Below are 20,186 nucleotides of genomic sequence, written 5' to 3'. Positions count from 1 at the left end.
ATTCAGATTAAAGTGACATTTAAAGGCCTAACTAGGTTAATTAAAGTAAGTAAGGGTAATTAGGCAAGTTATTGTATAACGATGGTTTGTTATGTAGCCTATCAGAAAAATATGTTACTTAAAGGGGCTAATAATTTTGACCTTAAAATGTTTTTTAAAAATTGATTTAAATATTATCAGACATACTGTGAACATTTCCTTGCTCTGTTAAACATCATTTGAAAAATATTCAAAGAAAAAAAAGAAATATTACAGGAGAGTGAATAATTTTGACTGCACCTGTATTTATATTTCATGTTTGTGAAAAAAGGCAGAATCTAGCAGAAATAATGTTTATTCCTAATCTATTGAAAATATATTATTAAGTAAATATTAAATAAGATACTCATTCTGATATGAACTCACTGAAATTTACTAAAGAATATGAAATAAAGCTACATTTTATTATATTTTAAATAAATACAAAATTGTGTCTAGTCCTGTTGGATGTGTAAGACTATTTGTTTTAATTTTTCAGTTCAAACTTTGAAATAACAATCTCCAACAGATTGCTTTTTATCTTATTTTACTAAAACTAGCTTAACTGGAATATAGAGAAAACCTTTTCAGTACTTCTGATTAAACTGCGAGGTGATAATTCTAAAATCAGGATTCATTTGTCTGAAATCCTGCAGTTCAAACCGAGCATCAGAATGCTGAGGAAAGGTGATTTAAGTGACTGTGAACATGGCATGGTTGTTGGTGCCAGACGGGCTGGTCTGAGTATTTCAGAAACTGCTGATCTACTGGGTTTTTCACGCACAACCATATCCAGGGTTTACAGAGAATGGCCAGAAAAAGAGAAAATAATTAGTGAGCGGCGGTACTGTGGGCGCAAATGCCGTGTTGATGCCAGAGGTCAGAGAAGAATGGCCAGACTGGTTCCAGCTGATAGAAACGCAACCGTAACTCAAATAACTACTCGTTACTCAAATGGCCTCCACAGTCACCAGATCTCAATCCAATAGAGCACTTTTGAGATATGGTGGAACAGGAGATTCGCATCATGGACGTGAAGCCGACAAATCTCCAGCGACTGCATGATGCTATCATGTTGGGCCAAAATCTCGAAGGAATATTTCCAGTACCATGCTGAAACTATGTCACGAAGGATTAAGGCTGTTCTGAAAGCAAAAGGGGGTCTAATCCGATATTAGTAAGGTGTACCTAATAGAGTTTCCAGTGAATATATATATATATATATATATATATATATATATATATATATATATATATATATATATATATATATATACTTCCCTCAACAAATGAACCTTACCTCCTAACACACTTCTCACACCCGTACATTGTAAAATCACAATAATGCACAAATAATTATTTATTCTCAAGCACAAAAGCCTTAACTAAACGAGTCAAAAGCAATAAATAAAACCTGACTCCACAAAAGCCACCTTTGGTCTGAATCTGGATGAGGATAAGCGTCTTTACAACAAGATTTACGAGCGCTCGATTTCCTGAGGTGATGTATTCACCTCCTCTGGTCCCCTGAATAAGATGCAGTGAATAAAGGCCAGTACGAGCTTTTGTCATCCCAAACAATTTGATCTGGCCATGCATCATTATGACAATGAGTGATTGTGGAAGGCAGAGAAACACGTCTCGTAGCTGGCCGCTGTTAATTGCTCACTGGCCAAAAAGGTTTAATTGAAAATGTGCTGAAGGGAATAAGCTGGCGTTGGGGCCAATCATCTATGTGGCTGCCTTCATCAGCAGTCTGCGTTTTCATCATTTACCTCAGCCAGATAATGGACGGACAGTGCGTCTGCCATTGCCTGCTCTTCCCAAGCATGAAATGAAGGGCTAATTTGTAAACACAATGCTGGAAAATAAAAAAACTTTATCCATGTGTATAAAACAGGGAAATTGGACTGACCAACAAGCTTGAGTAGGTCCTCTAATAAGTGCTTGTTACTAACAACGGGTAGTTTCACAATACATTCATTCATTAGACAGATTCTTTTATCCAAAGTGACGTTTAAGAGACGCAGTTCTTCAAGTTACATTTTATATTAGCTGTCTTTACATTGTTCTTTTTTTTTTTAAAGGGTTTGGAACAATGGATTTACTGTACTGAAAAGTCATTGTGCTGCTAATGACATAAAAAAGGTTAAGGACAGGTTTTGTTAAATAAGTTTAACCACTACTGAGACATTTTGACCATTTTAAAATTTTGGGTTAAAATAAAACCCATAAAACTAGAATACCCTGACTTTTTCTAAATGTGTGTATATTCCAATCTAACATTATTATTTTACTGAACGTACAAGAAACAAAAGTAAGTTTTTCTAATAGGGCTGCGCAATATATCGTTTAAACATTGATATCGCAATGTGTGAATATGCAATAGTCACATCACTGGACATGCAATGTAGAGTCAGGATTACAGTTGACCAGGTCAACAGTTCAGAACACATGAGAATTTTGGAGTCATTTTAGTTTAACCATAATAAAGTCAATGTTAATCATTTGCATGTGTTTTCAAAACCTATATAAACATTTTAGGCGAGTTTAACGCATTTGGACTGTTTGTAGACAAAGATTCATTGTATTTAATTATTTATACAATGAAGACAATACAGCTTTATCGTACATTTGGTTATTTTATTTTATTTCTGTTACTGAATACTGTTATACTCCATTTGTATATTTGCTCCATTTGTATATTTGCATTGACTGTATGCAATTAAAAGACATTGGCTAGGGCGTTCATGATAATTGCAAGTGTGCAATTATCATGAAACCCCCCCCCCCCCACACCTTAAAAAAAATTACTAAAATTGTTCATTTGAAGCTGTTTAATTGTAAATAAACAGGTAAATGGTCAGGAATATGTTAAAAAATTATTATTAACTAAAGAAAAATTAATATTTACATTAACAGTAAATACATTAGCAAACAGTTCAGCTTATTAAAATTAATAGCTATTATAATAAAATAGAATCAAGCTATCAATCTAATTAGCCATTTCTCCACTGTTTAACTTAAACATTCTGATTACAGAGCAACGAATGAATCTCTCATTTATTAAGATTTTTTTATGTTAATTATGTTATGTTTTTATGTTTATTTATTTCATTACATTAAATAAGAGGTATCACTTTAAAAATGCACACATCTAACGTTATGATGAAAGCATTCGACTGCTTTTCTAACTTTTTATGCTCATTTAAGACGAAATTAGTTGTGTTTGGGAAAAAAACCCACAAAGATCGACATGTTTATATGTTATTATTATTAATTATATGTGTATGTCTGTTTAAACACGCATCCAAAAGCCAGGCTTTCGCTCCGCTTCAAATCGCGTGTACAGAATCCATTTGGGAAACAGCGTCTATTTATCACTATGGAGCACGTCAGCTGACAGTCATGCACCATTTTATGACTGTTTTGAGGATTGTATAGGATGGGTGACATCCTATACAATATTTAATATTTAATCATAATTGTTTTCATTCCTAAACAAAGCGAAAGCACAGAAGACTCATGTTTTAGAGGTGGTTCGGCGGTATGGGTTGCGTATAGGGAGGACTGGCTGTTCAGAGAAATACTGAAAATACGGGAGAGATACGGGAAAATACCTTTACGGGATGATAGTGGGATAAAACAGTAAAATGAGGAAGAATCCCGGGAAAAATGGGAGGGTTGACAGGAATGGCTGAGCCTAGTCAGTACCTGAATGGGAGACCACATGGCCAAACTAGGTTGCTGTTGAAAGTGGTGATAGAGAGGCCAGCAGGGGGCGCTTAACCTTCAGTTTGTGTGAGTCCTATGAACCAGTAAAGTGAAGGCGACACTACACTGTCAGTGTTTGCCGTCTTTCAGATGAGACCGAGGTCCTGACTCTCTGTGGTTGTTAAAAATCCCCATGGCACTTCTCATAAAGAGTTAGGGATGTAACCCCGATGTTCTGGCAAAATTCCCTCCTTCACTCCTTACTGATCATGGCCTCCTAATCATTCCTGTCCACCAAATTGGCTCTATCACTGTCTCTCTACTCCCCCTATAGCTGGTGTGTGGTGAGCGCACTGGCGCCATTGTCCTGTGGCTGACGTCACATCATCCAAGTGGATGCTGCACACTGATGATGGTGTGGAAAGACCCCCCTTATGATTGTGAAGCACTTTGGGTATATGGACATTACTTATGATAAAGTAAATGTTAGTACATTGTAGTTAAAGACTCTGTATGCAATGAATATAAAGTGAATAACCACTGAATATAAAGTCTATTTCTCCTAAGGATATAGTAACATGCTACATACAGTAATAAGTGATAATAAACCATATTGTATATTTTCAGTGATTAAACATTTCATGATGACGACATGGTGGCTCGGTGGTTAGCACTGTCACCTCACAGCTAAAAGGTCACCGATTCGAGTCCAGGCTGAGACAGTTGGTATGTCTGTGTGGAGTCTGCATGTTCTCCCCGTGTTCTGGGTGCTACGGTTTCCCCACAAGTCCAAAGCAATGTTCTATAGGTGAATTGGATAAGCTAAACTGGCCGTAGTGTATGTGTGTGAATGAATGTGTACGGGTGTTTCCCAGTACTGGGTTGCAACTGGAAGGGCATCCACTGTGTAAAACATATGTTGGAATAGTTGGCGGTTCATTCTGCTGTGGTGAATGATAAAGGGATAAGTCGAAGGAAAATGAATGAATAAATGAATGAATGAATGAACATTTCATGCTGACAAATGAATAAAAGTAAGTCTTTTCTTTCTAAGGAGAGAGTAACTGGTTTGTCCACATGCCTTCCATTTTAAATCTTGTATCTGCGCTCAAAAGGGTGTATAAAGTTTAAATACTGAGCTGAAAAAATGCCTCGAAACACTCAAAACTGAATTGAAAGTCAAAATAATCATAGTACATTCATTTTATTATAAACGTCAAGCTGAATACAAGGTGCAATTAACAAATACAGTTTACTGTTGATTGAATTGCACCAAAGAAGATGATCATTGCTTGCTTTTTATTTATTATGTCTACCTCTAGAATTGAACATAATAAGGTTGAACAACCAATGCTGAAAAAACAGTGAGACACAGTCAGAGTATTTAGATGTAGATTAGTATGTAGATTAAAAACTGCACGATGTGAAAAGACCCATTGTAGTAAATAAGCAACATCAAAATTCATAGTTTCATTCGTGATGTTTAGAATATCTGAGCTGAAGTTGTGGTTTGAGAGTGCTATGAGCCTAACTTCGTTTCTCATGTTAAAACAGGGGAATTAGAACAGAAAATACGGGAGAAACTCAAAGAGCCGTTCTTGGCCTTTCATTCTCTTCATTAGTATTTCAGGTAACTATGAAAGCGTCAAATATTGATTTATTCAAAAGAAAGTGCTGATGCTGCCCTTAGATGTGATCAATTTATTGTTGCTTCCCTGTGGGAATCATGAATCAAAGTGGGAATTTATCAGTTTACAATGGGCAATAACACTCGCATTGTTCTATTGCTTAAAGATTAGGGGTCGTAAATGAGCCCATCACTCCAAGTCTCTTCCTCGATGGACGTATTTATTCTTCAGAAGGCAACTTAAAAGAAAAGGACACAATTAAGTGATTTACATCAGTTGTTTAAATCTCATTTCTCTTCATATAATGAGACAACCGCAGAGGAGCCGGTGTCGAACAAAGAAGGTTTTCATCCAGCCTCCATAAAGCAACGGTGCATGTTTGGCCAAACTTTCCTGGTATCATATGATATCTCCATTCTGACAGAGGCATAATTTGCAGTGCACGTTTCATTTACAGGTCTTAAACAGCTGGTCATAAATACTTCTCTCTATATAAAGCTCTCTGGGGGAGCAGCGAATATCATCTACATTCCTCCACGAGCAGAGTTAAACACAGGACTGTTTGTGTTGAGCTGTGAGGCACAGGCAGCCATTTTGATGTGAAAAAAGATACGGCCATCTCACTACACAGAGGGGCTCGCGACAAACGATTTTGTATTTGACAGGTTATGATTGATGATGGCGGGGTCCGGGGGACACTGGGAAGGCCAGCGACCTCTGGTCTCAGGCCAGGCCTACAGGGGACAACAGTCCTGGCACGAATTCACTCTCAGCGGGAGACAACCTTTCGTCTATTGCTTTTTAATGTATTCCGGACACATAGTGAAGTCGAGACGATTTTGAGTAAAGTTTTCATTTTCTTACTATCGTCAAGTTGATATTTGAGCTTGCGACGGAAAGGATGTGGAACGTCACTCTGGAAGGGAAATCTTTAGCTTTGAGAATATTTTGCATTTGTGACTATTGAAAGGTCTCCCTAAACAGTAACGACAGGAAAATTCTTTCCAAAGTTTTTCCTAATGTAAATACCAGCAGTTGATTCATACCAATCTTTGACAATTTTATTATCAATACTGAAAATGCATGATTGCATACATAAGAACATAAGTCTTTTGTACCATTATAAATAGCTTTTTTTCCACTTCTGGTCTATTTAATATGTCACTGGTGAATCAAAGTATTAATTTCAGACTTGATTTGGTGAACCATTGCTTTGTTCATTCACTGTTTCTTTCCTAAAGCTGTCGTGTGGCTTAAACTGATATAGACTGATATAGATGGACTACTTTTCAAGTCATTTGGACTGTTTAAATGACATTTTTTGAAGCACGATCAATTTAATTCTTTCCCATTGATGTAACTGCATGAGGTAAAAATCAATTTCAATAGATGAAAATGTAGGAAAATGATGACAGATTGGTCAGATCTGTCTTATATTAGAACCACAAACTATTTTTACTAGGGATGTCCAGATCCGGTCATTTCATTGGAAATCGGGCCTGTTCACGTGGTTTCAGACTTGATCAGAATCGGACGTTACCTGTAAATCAGGACTCAAATATATATATTTATACGCTACTGGTTAAATCCCAGCAAAGTAGAACATGGAAGTAGCTTAAAGCGGAAAGCACAAGTGCATTCTGGAGTTTTTATAAAGTTGGTGACGACAACATTGCCATAGCAAACTGTGAGATATGTAAACTTGGGATGGCCTGCCGGGTATTTTAAGTTGAGGTGCTGTTTGTTTTTATATACATTTTTTTTATATTTACTGTTGCACTGTCCAAAAGTGAATAATTGATGTTATGTATTACTTGATTGTTCACGCTACCTCACAGAAGTGCTCTGTTTGGTAACAGATTTGTTGATTGTTAAAATAAGGTGAATTAAAGAAACAATAAGAATCCTGGATCTGTTTCTTCGCTCTTCTTTTTTTTTAATGTATTATAGAAGTATCAGATCCAGTTTCGGTATCGACAGATACTTAAAATCAAATGACTCAGACTTGATGACAAAAAACCTGATCAGGACATCCCTAATTTTTACTTGCACAAAGCCAAATATTACATTTTAAAAGTCTTGCACTTTAGATATATGTGCCAGTCAACAAATAAGCCATTTATTTTCAGAGACACATGTAACATACACTGCTGTTCAAAACACATGTAAGATGCTGTGTCCTAATTGCATTCTGAAATCTTTATTAGGTTGAAGCTCAGATTGCAGTGTAACCAATACTTGGCAAAGCTCTAAATATGAACTTGGCATCGCTGATCATTGACCTTTCATCTATTATAGTGTACTGCTTAAATTTACCTACCAAAATAACGGCAGGTGGATCGTTTGCATCCTGTCATTTATCTTACTCATGTTAAAAATAAGGCTATTGATCTCTTTACATTAAACATCCAGTTAAGAGAAATTAAATGGCCAATGTATGCCCTGAGAAGATTAAATAATAACAATAAATAAAATATGAACATATTAAACTGAGAAAACTCTTAGTGTTAATGGTTAAATTATAACAAAATTAATAAAACATTCTTACTATTATTATCATAAATCATCATTTAAAAATGTCAGTTAAACATGTTTGCCTATGTTATTTGGCAAAATAACCAATACTTGGCAAAAGCATTATTACTCCTGGCAAAAGTAGGAACAGACAGATGCAGAGAGCAAATACCTGTTGTCAAAGTATCAAAAATCAGCTATAAAATTTAGGAAGGTCAGAAAGAGCAGCTTTTAATAAGAGCTGTAATGTGATAGCAGCTGTTTGTGTTTGCATCTCAGATTGCATCATGGCATTAATCTCATTCAGTCCAAATATGTCTCGAAATGCCATTTATAAAAGGCAGTGTGTCATGTGTAATATGATCCTCACCAAGTTTTAAACAAGAAAAACCACTAACGGCATGCTGCCATGAACAGCCATATTGTAGTGGGGGACGATGCGTTTCAAAATCTCACAGAAAAATAACGAAAGACCCCTATCCAAATTGTCTAAAACCTTTTATTTCTATTTTACTTTTGGATTCTACCCAAAAGTTTATCCATCACTTTGCATCACTCTGATCCATCTGGCATCAGATAATTGAAGTCAGAATTATTAGCCCCCTGAATTATTCGCCCCCTGTTTATTTTTGAGTCCAATTTCTGTTTAACAGAGAGAAGATATCTTCAACACATTTCTAAACATAATAGTTTTAATAACGCATTTCTAATAACTGATTTATTTTGTCTTTGCCATGATGACAGTATATAATATTTTACTAAAAAGCACTTAAAGTGACATTTAAAGGCTTAATTTTATTGGGTTAACTATGCAGGTTAGGGTAATAAGACAATTTATTGTATAATGATGGCTTGTTCTGTAGACTTTAAAAAATATAGGGGCTAATAATTTTGATTTTAAAGTGTTTTTAAACAAATTAAAAACTGCTTTTATTCTGGCCAAAATAAAACAAATAAGACTTTCTCCACAAGAATAAATATTATCAGACATACTGTGAAAATTTCCTTGCTCTGTTAAACATAATTTAGGAAATATTTAAAAAATGAAATAAAAATTCAAAGGAAGGCTAATAATTCTGACTTCAACTGTATAAAAGAAATAAAACATTTGGGTATCACTTTAATTTAATAGTCGCATTTTGCTGGGTTTTAGTTACATTGCATCTACATGTCAACTCATTTTCAATAGATTATAAGTATACTGTTAGGTTAGGGTTAGGGTTATGGTTAGGGTGTTGACATGTACAAAGTTTTTTATAGTCAGTTAAATGTCTGTTGAAGGAGCAGTATCAGCAGATAATCAGACAGTCTACTAATACTCAGATGAGAAGTAATTGGCATGTAGTTGCAATGCAACTTTTAGTCAACAAAATGTGCAATAGGAACCATCAAAATAAAGTCTTATTACTGTGAATATTAACTTTTCTGAGAAATGTCATCTTTCTTTCCCAATATCACTAAAACAATGCAATTTTTAATGTCCTCTTGTTCACAGTAAAAATCTCCCGCACTGCAGACATCTAATCTTTTCTCTGGCAAAAACCTTTCTGAGGTACATGTCTGCATTATGGCATGTAATGCGAAAGACAAAGTCAAAAGCCTCATTTCTGAAGCGAATCATCTGGTGATAAAAATATCTTTGTACCAGTCTGAAGTATAGTTGTGGATATCTTTGGAAGCCCTCACACATGTGCTCATCAATGTGCTTATCAATGGGTTCTTTTTCGGATTGTGAGATGAGGCGCTATCAGTGTCATCACCTTGTGGACAAACAAACTCATTAAAAATAAATACATGTGCGAAAAAAGTTTAGCATGTGCAGACTGTTCTGATGACAAGATTAGCATCAAACACGGCGCACACACTATGTAAATATACACTGGCAAGTAACACTGAATAAAATTGTCTCCTAATAATGGTCTCTTGAAAATCCTCCTTCATTATGGTCTCATCCCTGATAAGTCATACACAAATCCACGTACTGAGTGACAAAACCTAATATGGAGGAGGAGGAGGTTCTCTCTCTATTCATGCTGTCAGTTAAAAACTATGATAACAGCAATGAAAGCTACTTGACACCATGGACACATGATTGACAACACAACAGTAAAACGAGTACGGCAGGTAACCTGGATTATGTGCTGAAAGATTCAGTTATGACAAGCAAATCCATAATAGGCTTAATGCAAAAAGGCTTTATTTGAAAAACAATGGGGCAGATGTGTGCACGAACACTAAATATCTGCATGTTTTAGTCAACCCCTGATGAGAGCGCTGGTTTCCTGAGTGCTGGAGTCAATACAGATTTAGACATCAAGCATAAGAACCGAGGCGGTGGGATTTAATTATATTTGATCTCATGCCTGAGCTGACGGGAAGAGCTTCACTTCGCTGCTTTCAGGCATTTTTATGTCATGGCATCAGTAGACTGGGTGACTCCTCGCTGACTGTCTCTCGGGTGGATTAGCCCGTGGCGCAATAACAACAGCGTGAACCACGATAAAACCTGCCCTGCATTCCTGTCATCACAAATTTAAACAGATGAAACGGAGCTAAATGACGACTCGGCCTTCTCTGTCATCTGTTGCCTCTCAGGGCAAATAAATCAGATCTCCTGTGACCTGTAACCGCCTCCGACACCAAACCAAACCAAACTGCTGAGGTGGAGTTCTGCTTCAAACAAGAAAATCTGTTGCAAAGATGGTTTGACTAGTCAAAAATGGCCACACATGATGTGTAAACAAATACATCACAAAAATGTGTCATTGGCACGGAAAGCTTCGAGAAATGATTTACAGTGTATATTGTAGAGCATGTAGTCTGGAATAAGGACTCTCATTATAATTACAGAGTTTAATTAATATTGCTAAGACGAGATTTTTATAATATTGGACTTTATACTAAGATTTTTAAATAATTTCATGACCTAAACCTGTAAATGATTCCAATACTCTGCATTTTTTAATATAAACTGCTGTTGAAATTCTGGTTGAATCTACATCAGTGCTGCTGATATACCGAATAAGCACTAAGTGAGTGAACAGTCAGTTGTCATGATGTTGTGAGCTATTCAGTAATAATATATTGTACTGCTGACAGGCTGCAAGGTCAGCAACACACCACAATACATCGGCACATAGATTTTGTTGAAATACTGCCAAGTTCCTTCAGTGTAACGTGTAAGGAATCCTCAGCCACAGCTGTTGGAAAGGCACATCTGTCATGATCCATAGTTTTAGAGTGTCTCTCGTTCAGTTCTTCTTCCTCAAAACATTTTCTGTTCGTCTTGATGACAATTGTGCATGACAAGTTTATAATACAACATCTCAGTCAATCATGCTTTAAAAATGATTTGATATTTGCTGTATTTGATACATTTATTATGTTTTCACAATAAATGGAAATGATCTGAACACAGAATTATAATTACTTCATTCATTCATTCATTTGCTCTTCGACTTAGTCCCTTTGTTAATCAGGGGTCACCACAGCGGAATGAACCACCAACTTATTCAGCATATGTTTTGCACAGCGGATGCCCTTCCAGCTGCAACCCATCACTGAGTATGGATTTAGTTCATTGTTTAAATAATCTATTGTATGGCTGCTCCATTATGAAAAATATCAGGGGCTGCATGATATTGGAAAAAACATACATTGTGATTATTTTACTGCAATATCTATTGCTATATGAATATCATTTTAAAGATGATTTAAGTAGCTCTTTTGGGAAAGAATTCATGATTTTACATTAAAAGGGAGTTCAACTGCATAACAAGTAATAAATCAATTACAAGCATAAAGTCATTCATTAGAACAAAGTCACACAGTCACAGGTCTTTAAAATCGTTCACTCCATTAGGATTAAACTTTGCTAGTATTTTGTTTTTGACTTAATTACAATTTTAACTCAACATTGCAGATCCTGAGAGGTGACTATGCAGACTGCACACTGCATATATATATATATATATATATATATATATATATATATATATATATATATATATATATATATATATATATAAATTCTGAAACAAAATATTGTGCAGTCCTAAAAAAATCATTATCACGATTATTATGGTACAATTTTTAAAATGTATATAGTTGCAGTAAAAATATTTCCAGAGTGCTCTTTAACAGAAACATGATTTTTTTCAACACATTTTTAAACATTAGTTTTAATAACTAATTTATTTTGTCTTTGCCATGATGACAGTACATAATATTTTAGTTATTTTTCAATAGGTGCTTAAGGTGCAATTTAAAGACTTAAGTAGGTTAATTAGGTTAACTAGGCAAGTTGAAATTAACAACTAAAACAGAAATAAAAATAATTTTTAAAAACTTTTATTCCAGTCAAACTAAAAGAAACAACACTTTTTTCCAGAAGAAAAAAATATTATGGGATATACAGTACTGTGAAACTTTCCCTGCTCTATTAAATATTGTTTAGATATTTAAAAAAAAAGGAATAAAAATATCTAATAATTTTGCCTTCAACTGTTTATGCATTTTCTGAAAAAAAAAGATTGCTACTACACCAATACATTTCAGAAATTAAGAAATGTCTTACTTTACAATAACACAGAAGAAGTTTTACCAAAATCAAATCAAGAAAACAAACTAAATGTCTTAAAAACATTGAAAAAAAATACAATAGAATTAAAACATAAAAAAAGTAAAAAGTTTAGTTTCTTTTTAAAGCTCCAACGGTCCTGCAGTTAAAAGCAGTGAGTAATTTTTATTTTATTTTGTCTTTTGTTGTTTTATTAATAATGGAAATATGCATTGAATTTCTTATGTATTTAATCAAAAATGAAGAAAAAAATATTTAAAAAATGTAAATAAATGTTTTAATTTAGATTAGGTTGGGCATCTATTATTAAGTTCTATATATTAGTATTATTAATAAGGTAAAAAAAAAGTAAATTATATGATATAAACAGGTCTGACATTTTTCTTGTGCGACAGTATCTGTCTTTACAAAAATCAACATCATATAGACATCTTATTTTAAAAAATAATCCTTAACTTTAATACAACTTTAGTACAACTACATCAAATTACAGCCCATGTGGATTAAAATATATGGTTAAATAATGATCATACGGTTAAAATACACCATATTACCAAAACAAAGCCATATTAGTGACAAAAACAGACACGAGAGCTTAAAATATCTGCCATGGAAAGTCTTCAAAGGCTGCAAACTTCCTCATATTATGCAAGGCCTTTAAAGTTCCTCTATTTCCGCTATAAAATATGGAGGGCTGATGTCTGCTGAAGCACCTTGGTGGGAAAAAGCGGTCAGATGATGTACCTCCCTCTTCAATAAAGCTGAAAATTCATTATGCTAACATAATACCAGGATGCTGCCTTCCCCACTGTGGCAAGGTCATCCCCTCAGGGATGTTTTCACATAATCTGAGAGTAATTATAATACAAACAGCAGAAGCCGTTGTTTCAGATAGCATCAGGGGCACAAACACACCACGGTGGCAGCAACACTTCAGAGAACTGGACGGGTCAAGCAGGAAACCTGGAAAAGCCTATCACAATAGTATCTACACATTCTCAGCCTTTACCAAAACAATAAAGCCTGCATTTCTATTGTTGGCGAGACGGCAGATGGGTGGCTGGGCATTTATGATGCTTTGTTTTCCACCACAGGTGCCACACATTTATACACAAATCGAATTATTCCAGTTGTTCAGATGACAGGATATGCTTGTTATATTACAGTATTTACTCAAAAGAAAAACTGTTTACCCTTATATTATGCTGCAGGTCAATTTGACCTGCTGTAACACAAAACCTGCATCAGAAATACTAAAAATACTAATAGCAGGCCCGTAGCCAGTCTGGTAAAAGGGGTGGCTCTTTTATCTCAAAAAGTGGACATTTTTGCAATTATACGCCTCATTTTCCAAGTAATTAAGACTTTTAAATACTGCATTTTAGTGACATTTTAAGCACTATTCTAAATTAGCTTGTTAGATGGTCATCATAGCCACATTTTAAGACTATTTTAGCCAAAATAGTATTCAAATAAATTTAGGTGCTTTACACCTTTTTATTGGTCAGTTGTTTTAAGAATAAGGTCCAAGATTTACAATAAAAGCTACTTGTAAAATTCTCTTTTTTAAAACAACACTGTAGCGAAAGACTTCTCCTATGCACAGCTGGATGTTGGATGAAAAATGTTTGTTAGCATTGGCCAAAACTGATTAGCAAAAGTCACACCGAATCGACAGCTGACAGAGGATTCTGATTGGTCTTAAAGCATTTTTCGATGGGTTATTTTCACCATGATGGCATAGCAGTCAAAATAGGACAAATAGTCTCATATATGGGACAAAAAAATGAGCATGAATATATATATTTTTTAATTCTAGTCACAATTTAGGCCATAAAGTAAAACAACAACAACTGCTAACTGCCCTTAGCAGCTAACTACATTTATGCAATTAGCAGGCACTTTTGCTCAAAGAAATGCTTTAACTGCTTTTTACACTGCTTTACAGGCATACAGTTCCGGTTTATTCATGGTAGTTTTGCTAAGACTCAAACCCATAATCTTGGTGCTGTTTGTGCCACAAACTGCTACTTAAGGTTAAAAGAAGAAAGAAATTGGTAAAAATCATAATAATAATTTTAAAAAGTAATAATTAAAACTACTAATAAAATAATATAATAAAAAATGTAAATACACAGTAATAATAACATAAAATTAAAAACATGTTGTTACAGTTACAATGTTGTTTCTTTAAATAAAATTAAATATAATATCATACAATTAAAAAAATTATACGCTGCAAAAAACTGCTTTTTTACTTGAGAGTTTTTGTCTTGTTTCAAGTCCAAATATCTAAAAATTCTTGAATCAAAATAATCTGCCAATGAGGTAAACAAAATTAACTTGTTTTCTCGTTGCATAAATAATATCTGACTAAGCCAATAGGCAGATTACTTATTTTAAATAAAAATCACTTCATTTTGGCATATTGTTTCTGAAAACAAGACAATGTTCTTGGCTTGTCTAGAAACTGCTTCTTGATTTAAGAATATTTAGATATTTGGACTAGAAACAAGACAAAAACTCAAAGTAAGAAAAGCAGTTTTACAGTGTGTATGTTCTAATTTTTATTTCTGCAATGTGTGAAAAGTATTATTATGTCAAATGTGTTTTTATGGTGTGGGTAAAACTGAAAAGTCAAGTAAAGACAGTATGTCCTGCCTCATCTTAACTGGTCGTTTTCACCAACACCATTAAAAAAACACACCCAAAATTCAAACATGAACTGAGAGTTAAAAATGTTTCTTCGGTTATTTGATGAACACAATTTCACCTGGCTAAAAAAGCATCCACAAATCCAATAATTACCCTTATCTAAACATCACCATCTAAAGCCAACATATGGTTTTGCGGCATGGGTGTGAAAGGGTGTGTGCTTCTGATATTTGTTATCTGACCAGCTCCACAAAACAAGACTCACCTCTTTTCTGCATGAAACTGAAGAGATCGTCAAGAAACTCCTTCCTCTTCTCATCATCGTCTAGTTCGTACAGCTGTGGAAAGATAAAAATGATGCTTTGTTAGTATTTTAAACAGCACTGTTGTCTTGTTTCTTGCTCAAATATCTAAAAATGCTTAAATTAAGAAGCATTTTCTAGACAAAAAAACAATATTGGCTTGTTTTCAGAAATAACAAATTTAAATTTAACAACGTGACAATGATAAAGACTTTAGTAATCTAATTTCAAAACAAGAACAGGATCATTTTATTTAATCCATAGGCAGGTTATTTTGCTTGTTTCAAAGAAAAACTCAAGTCATTTTACTTATGATTTCTGAAAACAAGTCAATTTTTGCTTGTCTGTAAATGCTTCTTGATTTAAGAATGTCAAGACAAGGCGCATTTTTACGAAGCTACAGATTATGACACACATACAATAGAGCAAATCTAGCGTTAAATTTATCGTATTAAACCTAGACGCTGATACACTTACACCAGTGGGAAACCGCATGCATTTTAAGGGCGCTTTTGCCTGTATTGGCATATCCATTATGTTTTCTCATCCTGTCCCCTCTCTCTGAATGGACATGCTCAAAAGAGCCTTTTAAAAGCCGTCTCGTGAAGGAGAAGACTGCAACCTGATGGAAATATGCTCCTCAACCTTCACTTTCAATAAGTCTTAGGCCACGTTAACAGGCGAGCAGGTCGATACAGGAAGACAGAGGGATGACCTTTGGAAACAGCGGGGCACATGGAACAAGGCCCCGGAGATAATAACCGATCATTTAGGAGTGTATTAGCTGTCACCAATATTAAAGGACCAATGCAATCAATGCCTCGGAGAAAAAGGTACAGTGGGTTTAAAGTGTGAATACAACACACCAGGCTTTTACCCATGTGTGACATTTCCGAGACGTGCAGCACGAATAAAACACGTTTCAGTCGAAGTATGACATCTCTCATCGGGAACCGAGCTCGGAAATGCTGTAAAGTCAGTCAAGTCACCAGCATATAGATGATATCTGTTAACATCTATATGTGTCATACTTGTCGAAACATATAGAAACGAGAGTGACTTTAAATCCGTTTGAGATCGTTCAAACAAACGCATCACTGCTAAATGGTTGTTCATATGCGTGCAGATACTGATGCACAAGATATGAACGTGCAAGTCTGAATGTAAATCCTGAAGAACAAGAGTGTGTAACATGAAAACCCTGCTCCTCTTAATGTATGGAGATTTAAATGTTGATGTTGCGCAACATTCTGAAGCAGGTCGCACACCAGACTAGAAGTGCAATGCTGTGAAATGATACATATTGTTTTATGTGAGCGTATGTCATGTCACATGCTGCGTTCAATTCCTTCTGGAAAGCTCGTACTTCACAAGTCGTAACTATGACGTCAAGTGCGTTAAAGTTACTTTTGATAGCTGTAATAAAGAAATTGCATTAGGCGTGTTTTGCATTTTCATTTTTGTTAAATAGTTTATTTAGCCACTTTAAGCTAATCATTTTAAACTTTTATATTGTTAAATTACATCTTTTATCTTGTCATACTCAAAAAGTTTAAATTTTTTTAATAAACACATGACAGTTGTTGCATCCTTCAATTTCACTATGCTATGTTTCCACCAAAAAATGAGAATTACTTTATGCGCAAAACTAGAATATCGCATAAAAGATGTGCGAATAAAGCAGGGTTTCCATCCAACGAGTTAAAGAGAACAAAATCGTCACTTTCTGATTAACTGGCGGCAAATATCAACAGTAAAAATGTATTTTGTGGTAGGGGAAGCTGCACAAATCTTTTCCTTATTTAATAAATGACTTGAGCCTCAGAAGACGATGACGACAGCACTGATCGCTCATAACAAAAATCACACTACTTTTTTTAAATGCGCATGCTGGAATTTGTTTGGTAAAAGTGTTTCCATCCTAGTTTTTGCAGATCTTTTCTTATCAAATAAAAAGTTTTTCCTACTCAGTTACGCGAACATATTTTAATGCGCATTTTCAAAATTGATGCGCATCTTGCTGTTTCCATCAACTGATTTTTATGCGCATCTCTAAAATGCACATAAAAATAGGTGGATGGAAATGTAGCTAATGACATTAGCTCAGAAACTCTGGAATTTAAGAGAATTTTGAGTTTTCGATTTGTAATAATGAATTTGTAGTGCTGATTGTGTTCGACGTTCAACTCGTAAATATTGATTTATGACTTGAAAGCATCAACAGTGCACAATTTGCATAAATTCATAATAAATAATATTATATTTGCTTATTACTTGGCTGTCTAGAATACTCGATTTTGATAGGTCAGTTGCGAAATTCCAAATTATTTTATCCCGAGATAACAACCACCAAATAACACAGGTCATCCGGGAACTTTGAATCACCTTAACCGTCAGTGAATCCGTTTAAATCCATACATTAGCATCCACATTCATATGTATTTGCTTGTCTCTCATGCCACAGTTTTTAATGGTTTGGTGAATAATACATAGAAAAGTCTATTTTTTATTCAGTCAGTTTTGTTTCTGTCTACTTCGTGTTTTTAACTGTTTGCCACCATCTTGTTACTGAACAAGTGCGAAGGTTAGTGTATACTCCATCAGCTGTTTTGTCAGGTTTGCATTTAATTAAGAATTAGTTAATAAACTATTACGTTTTAGATCAATGTTTTGTGTTTTAATGCAAGTTTTGTGGCAGTTTTCCTGCAGAATAAAGCCCTTCAGTCCTATACAAGATAAGCCTGTCAGGCTTAATTGCGCAAAAACAACCTCCTGGATGTACTTTATTCACGATGGAACATGAGTCCAGTGTGCAATTCCTCAAGCAGTCATAGATGCAGCATGGTGCTTCTTGTCAAGTGTCTGATGTGCATATTGGGACTTATATTTATTTATTTATTTATTTATTTTCCTTCAACTTAGTATCTATTTCAGAGGTCGCCACAGTAGAATGAACTGCCAACTATTTTAGTATATGTTCTCTTCCAGCCACAACCCAGTACTGGGAAACACACTTTACACACCTTACACACTCTATCATACACTATGGCCAATTTAGTTGATTCAATTCACCTATAGTGCATGTCTTATGGGGGACACCAGAGCACCAGGAGCAAAGAAACCCACGTTAACACGAGGAGAACATGCAAACTCCACACAGCTATGCCAACTGATCCAGCCAGGACTCGAACCAATGACCTTCTTGCTGTGAGGTGAAAGTGCTAACCACTAAGCCCCCATGCTGCCCCAGGGCTTAAATTCTAGTATTTCATTCATTAATTCATTCATTTTCTTGTCGGCTTTATCCCTTACTTAATCTGGGGTGGCCACAGTGGAATGAACCACCAATTTATCCAGCATAAGTTTTACGCAGCGAATGCCCTTCCAGCTGCAACCCATCTCTGGGAAATCTAACACTTCAAAACATTCTAAAACAATCTGAAAATGTAAATCGATATTTTAATACATAAACAAGAACGAGCTGTTGCTCATCTTACATTCATTTATCCATCCAAACACCTGCAGTTATATGAGTAAATTAGACATTGATTAAGACTGAACTGATGTAATTGTGACACTGTCAGTTACCGAGGTCATCAGTAAGCTGGAGCGACCAGTAGAGGGGTAATTAAGTCAAAAGCGTAATGACGTCTACATCATTGCATTAAATATTAACAGATGGAAAATACATTAGAGCTCTGCTTCACCTCTGAGTGGTCCATTACAGTCATATTAGTTCTGTTCCCAGCATTATGACTGCAGGAATGCAGGGCACTGATGCATGTCGTCTCACAACATTAGCATGAAGCTAAATCTCGATGTGATTGGAATGAATCACAATTTGAATTCACTGTTTATACAGTAAAATTGATTTGTTAAATAACATATAGTGGTGTTTAATTTAACAGTATTTTTTACTGTTTAGTGACGGCACTGATAAGTTAAGACACAGTTTAATAAATAATTTGAAAAACTTAATTATTTGAGTTGACTGAAATCATTTCATAAACAAACATTTTTTGTACATTTTGTTAACTGAAAAAAGTAAAATATTTAAACTTATAAATTAATTTATTTCTGCTTGTTGCCAAGGAAATGATTCAATATTTTTTTTAACTTAAAAAGATTACTTATATAAAATAACAACAAGGCTACACGGAAATATGAAATACACTTTTTGCAACTTGTTAACTGAAAAGTAAAATAACTAAAATGTTAACTTGTTTTATCTCTGCTAGTTGCAAAGGAAATGTTTCAATACTCTGTTTAACTTAAAAAAATGTATAAGTATAAAAATTAAACAAAATAACAATAAGGCTGCACAGAAATAAAAAACACAAAACAGTAAAGCAAACAAACCAAAGACAAAACACACACACAAAAAACTTTAAAACTAATTCAAACTACTAATAAAAACTGAACTATGACTATTTCCATGGTCTTTTCCAAGTAAACAGACTCAATCAAACTGCTTATTGATTAAAATGTCACTTTGCACAGAAGTCTAGAGTCATTCCCACTTTCTTGATTCAGTTGCTGAGCATGTGTTGTTTATGTGCGCGTGTGTGTTTGTGTTCATCATGAAGCGTCTCAATAGTTCGTCATAGTTTCAAATGACACAAGCTGTTTTTAATGTCAAGTCCCTTGAGGGTGCTGTAACTATGTGATCACACCTTCACTCAACCTTCAGCCACTTTAGGTTCAATGTGTAAGGTAAAAAAAAAGGAAATGAAACATGCTAAATATGTGAGTAATTTCTGAAAGAATTGTAAAAAC

The 20,186-nt window shown here is 34.7% G+C and overlaps 2 protein-coding genes across 24 annotated transcripts in view; one reads left to right on the top strand and one right to left on the bottom strand.

The window, feature by feature from the left end:
• Positions 1–20,186, top strand: part of epg5 (ectopic P-granules autophagy protein 5 homolog (C. elegans)) — a 1,176,376-nt gene that overhangs the window by 834,929 nt on the left and 321,261 nt on the right. The window lies entirely within an intron of this gene.
• The window catches only part of arid3c (AT rich interactive domain 3C (BRIGHT-like)), a 225,781-nt gene that overhangs the window by 17,791 nt on the left and 187,804 nt on the right, over positions 1–20,186 (bottom strand). For all 23 annotated transcript variants that reach the window (XM_087252706.1, XM_087252711.1, XM_087252699.1 and 20 more), the window contains 1 exon segment: positions 15,374–15,446. In XM_087252706.1, the coding sequence (XP_087108832.1) occupies positions 15,374–15,446 (73 nt within the window).

This window comes from Danio rerio, chromosome 5 (genome assembly GCF_052040795.2).
Source record: "Danio rerio strain M-AB ecotype USA chromosome 5, GRCz13ab, whole genome shotgun sequence".
Classification (NCBI taxonomy): Eukaryota; Metazoa; Chordata; class Actinopteri; order Cypriniformes; family Danionidae; genus Danio; species Danio rerio.
Note: the sequence above shows the minus strand (reverse complement) of the source record. Positions and strands in the feature narration are given on the sequence as shown.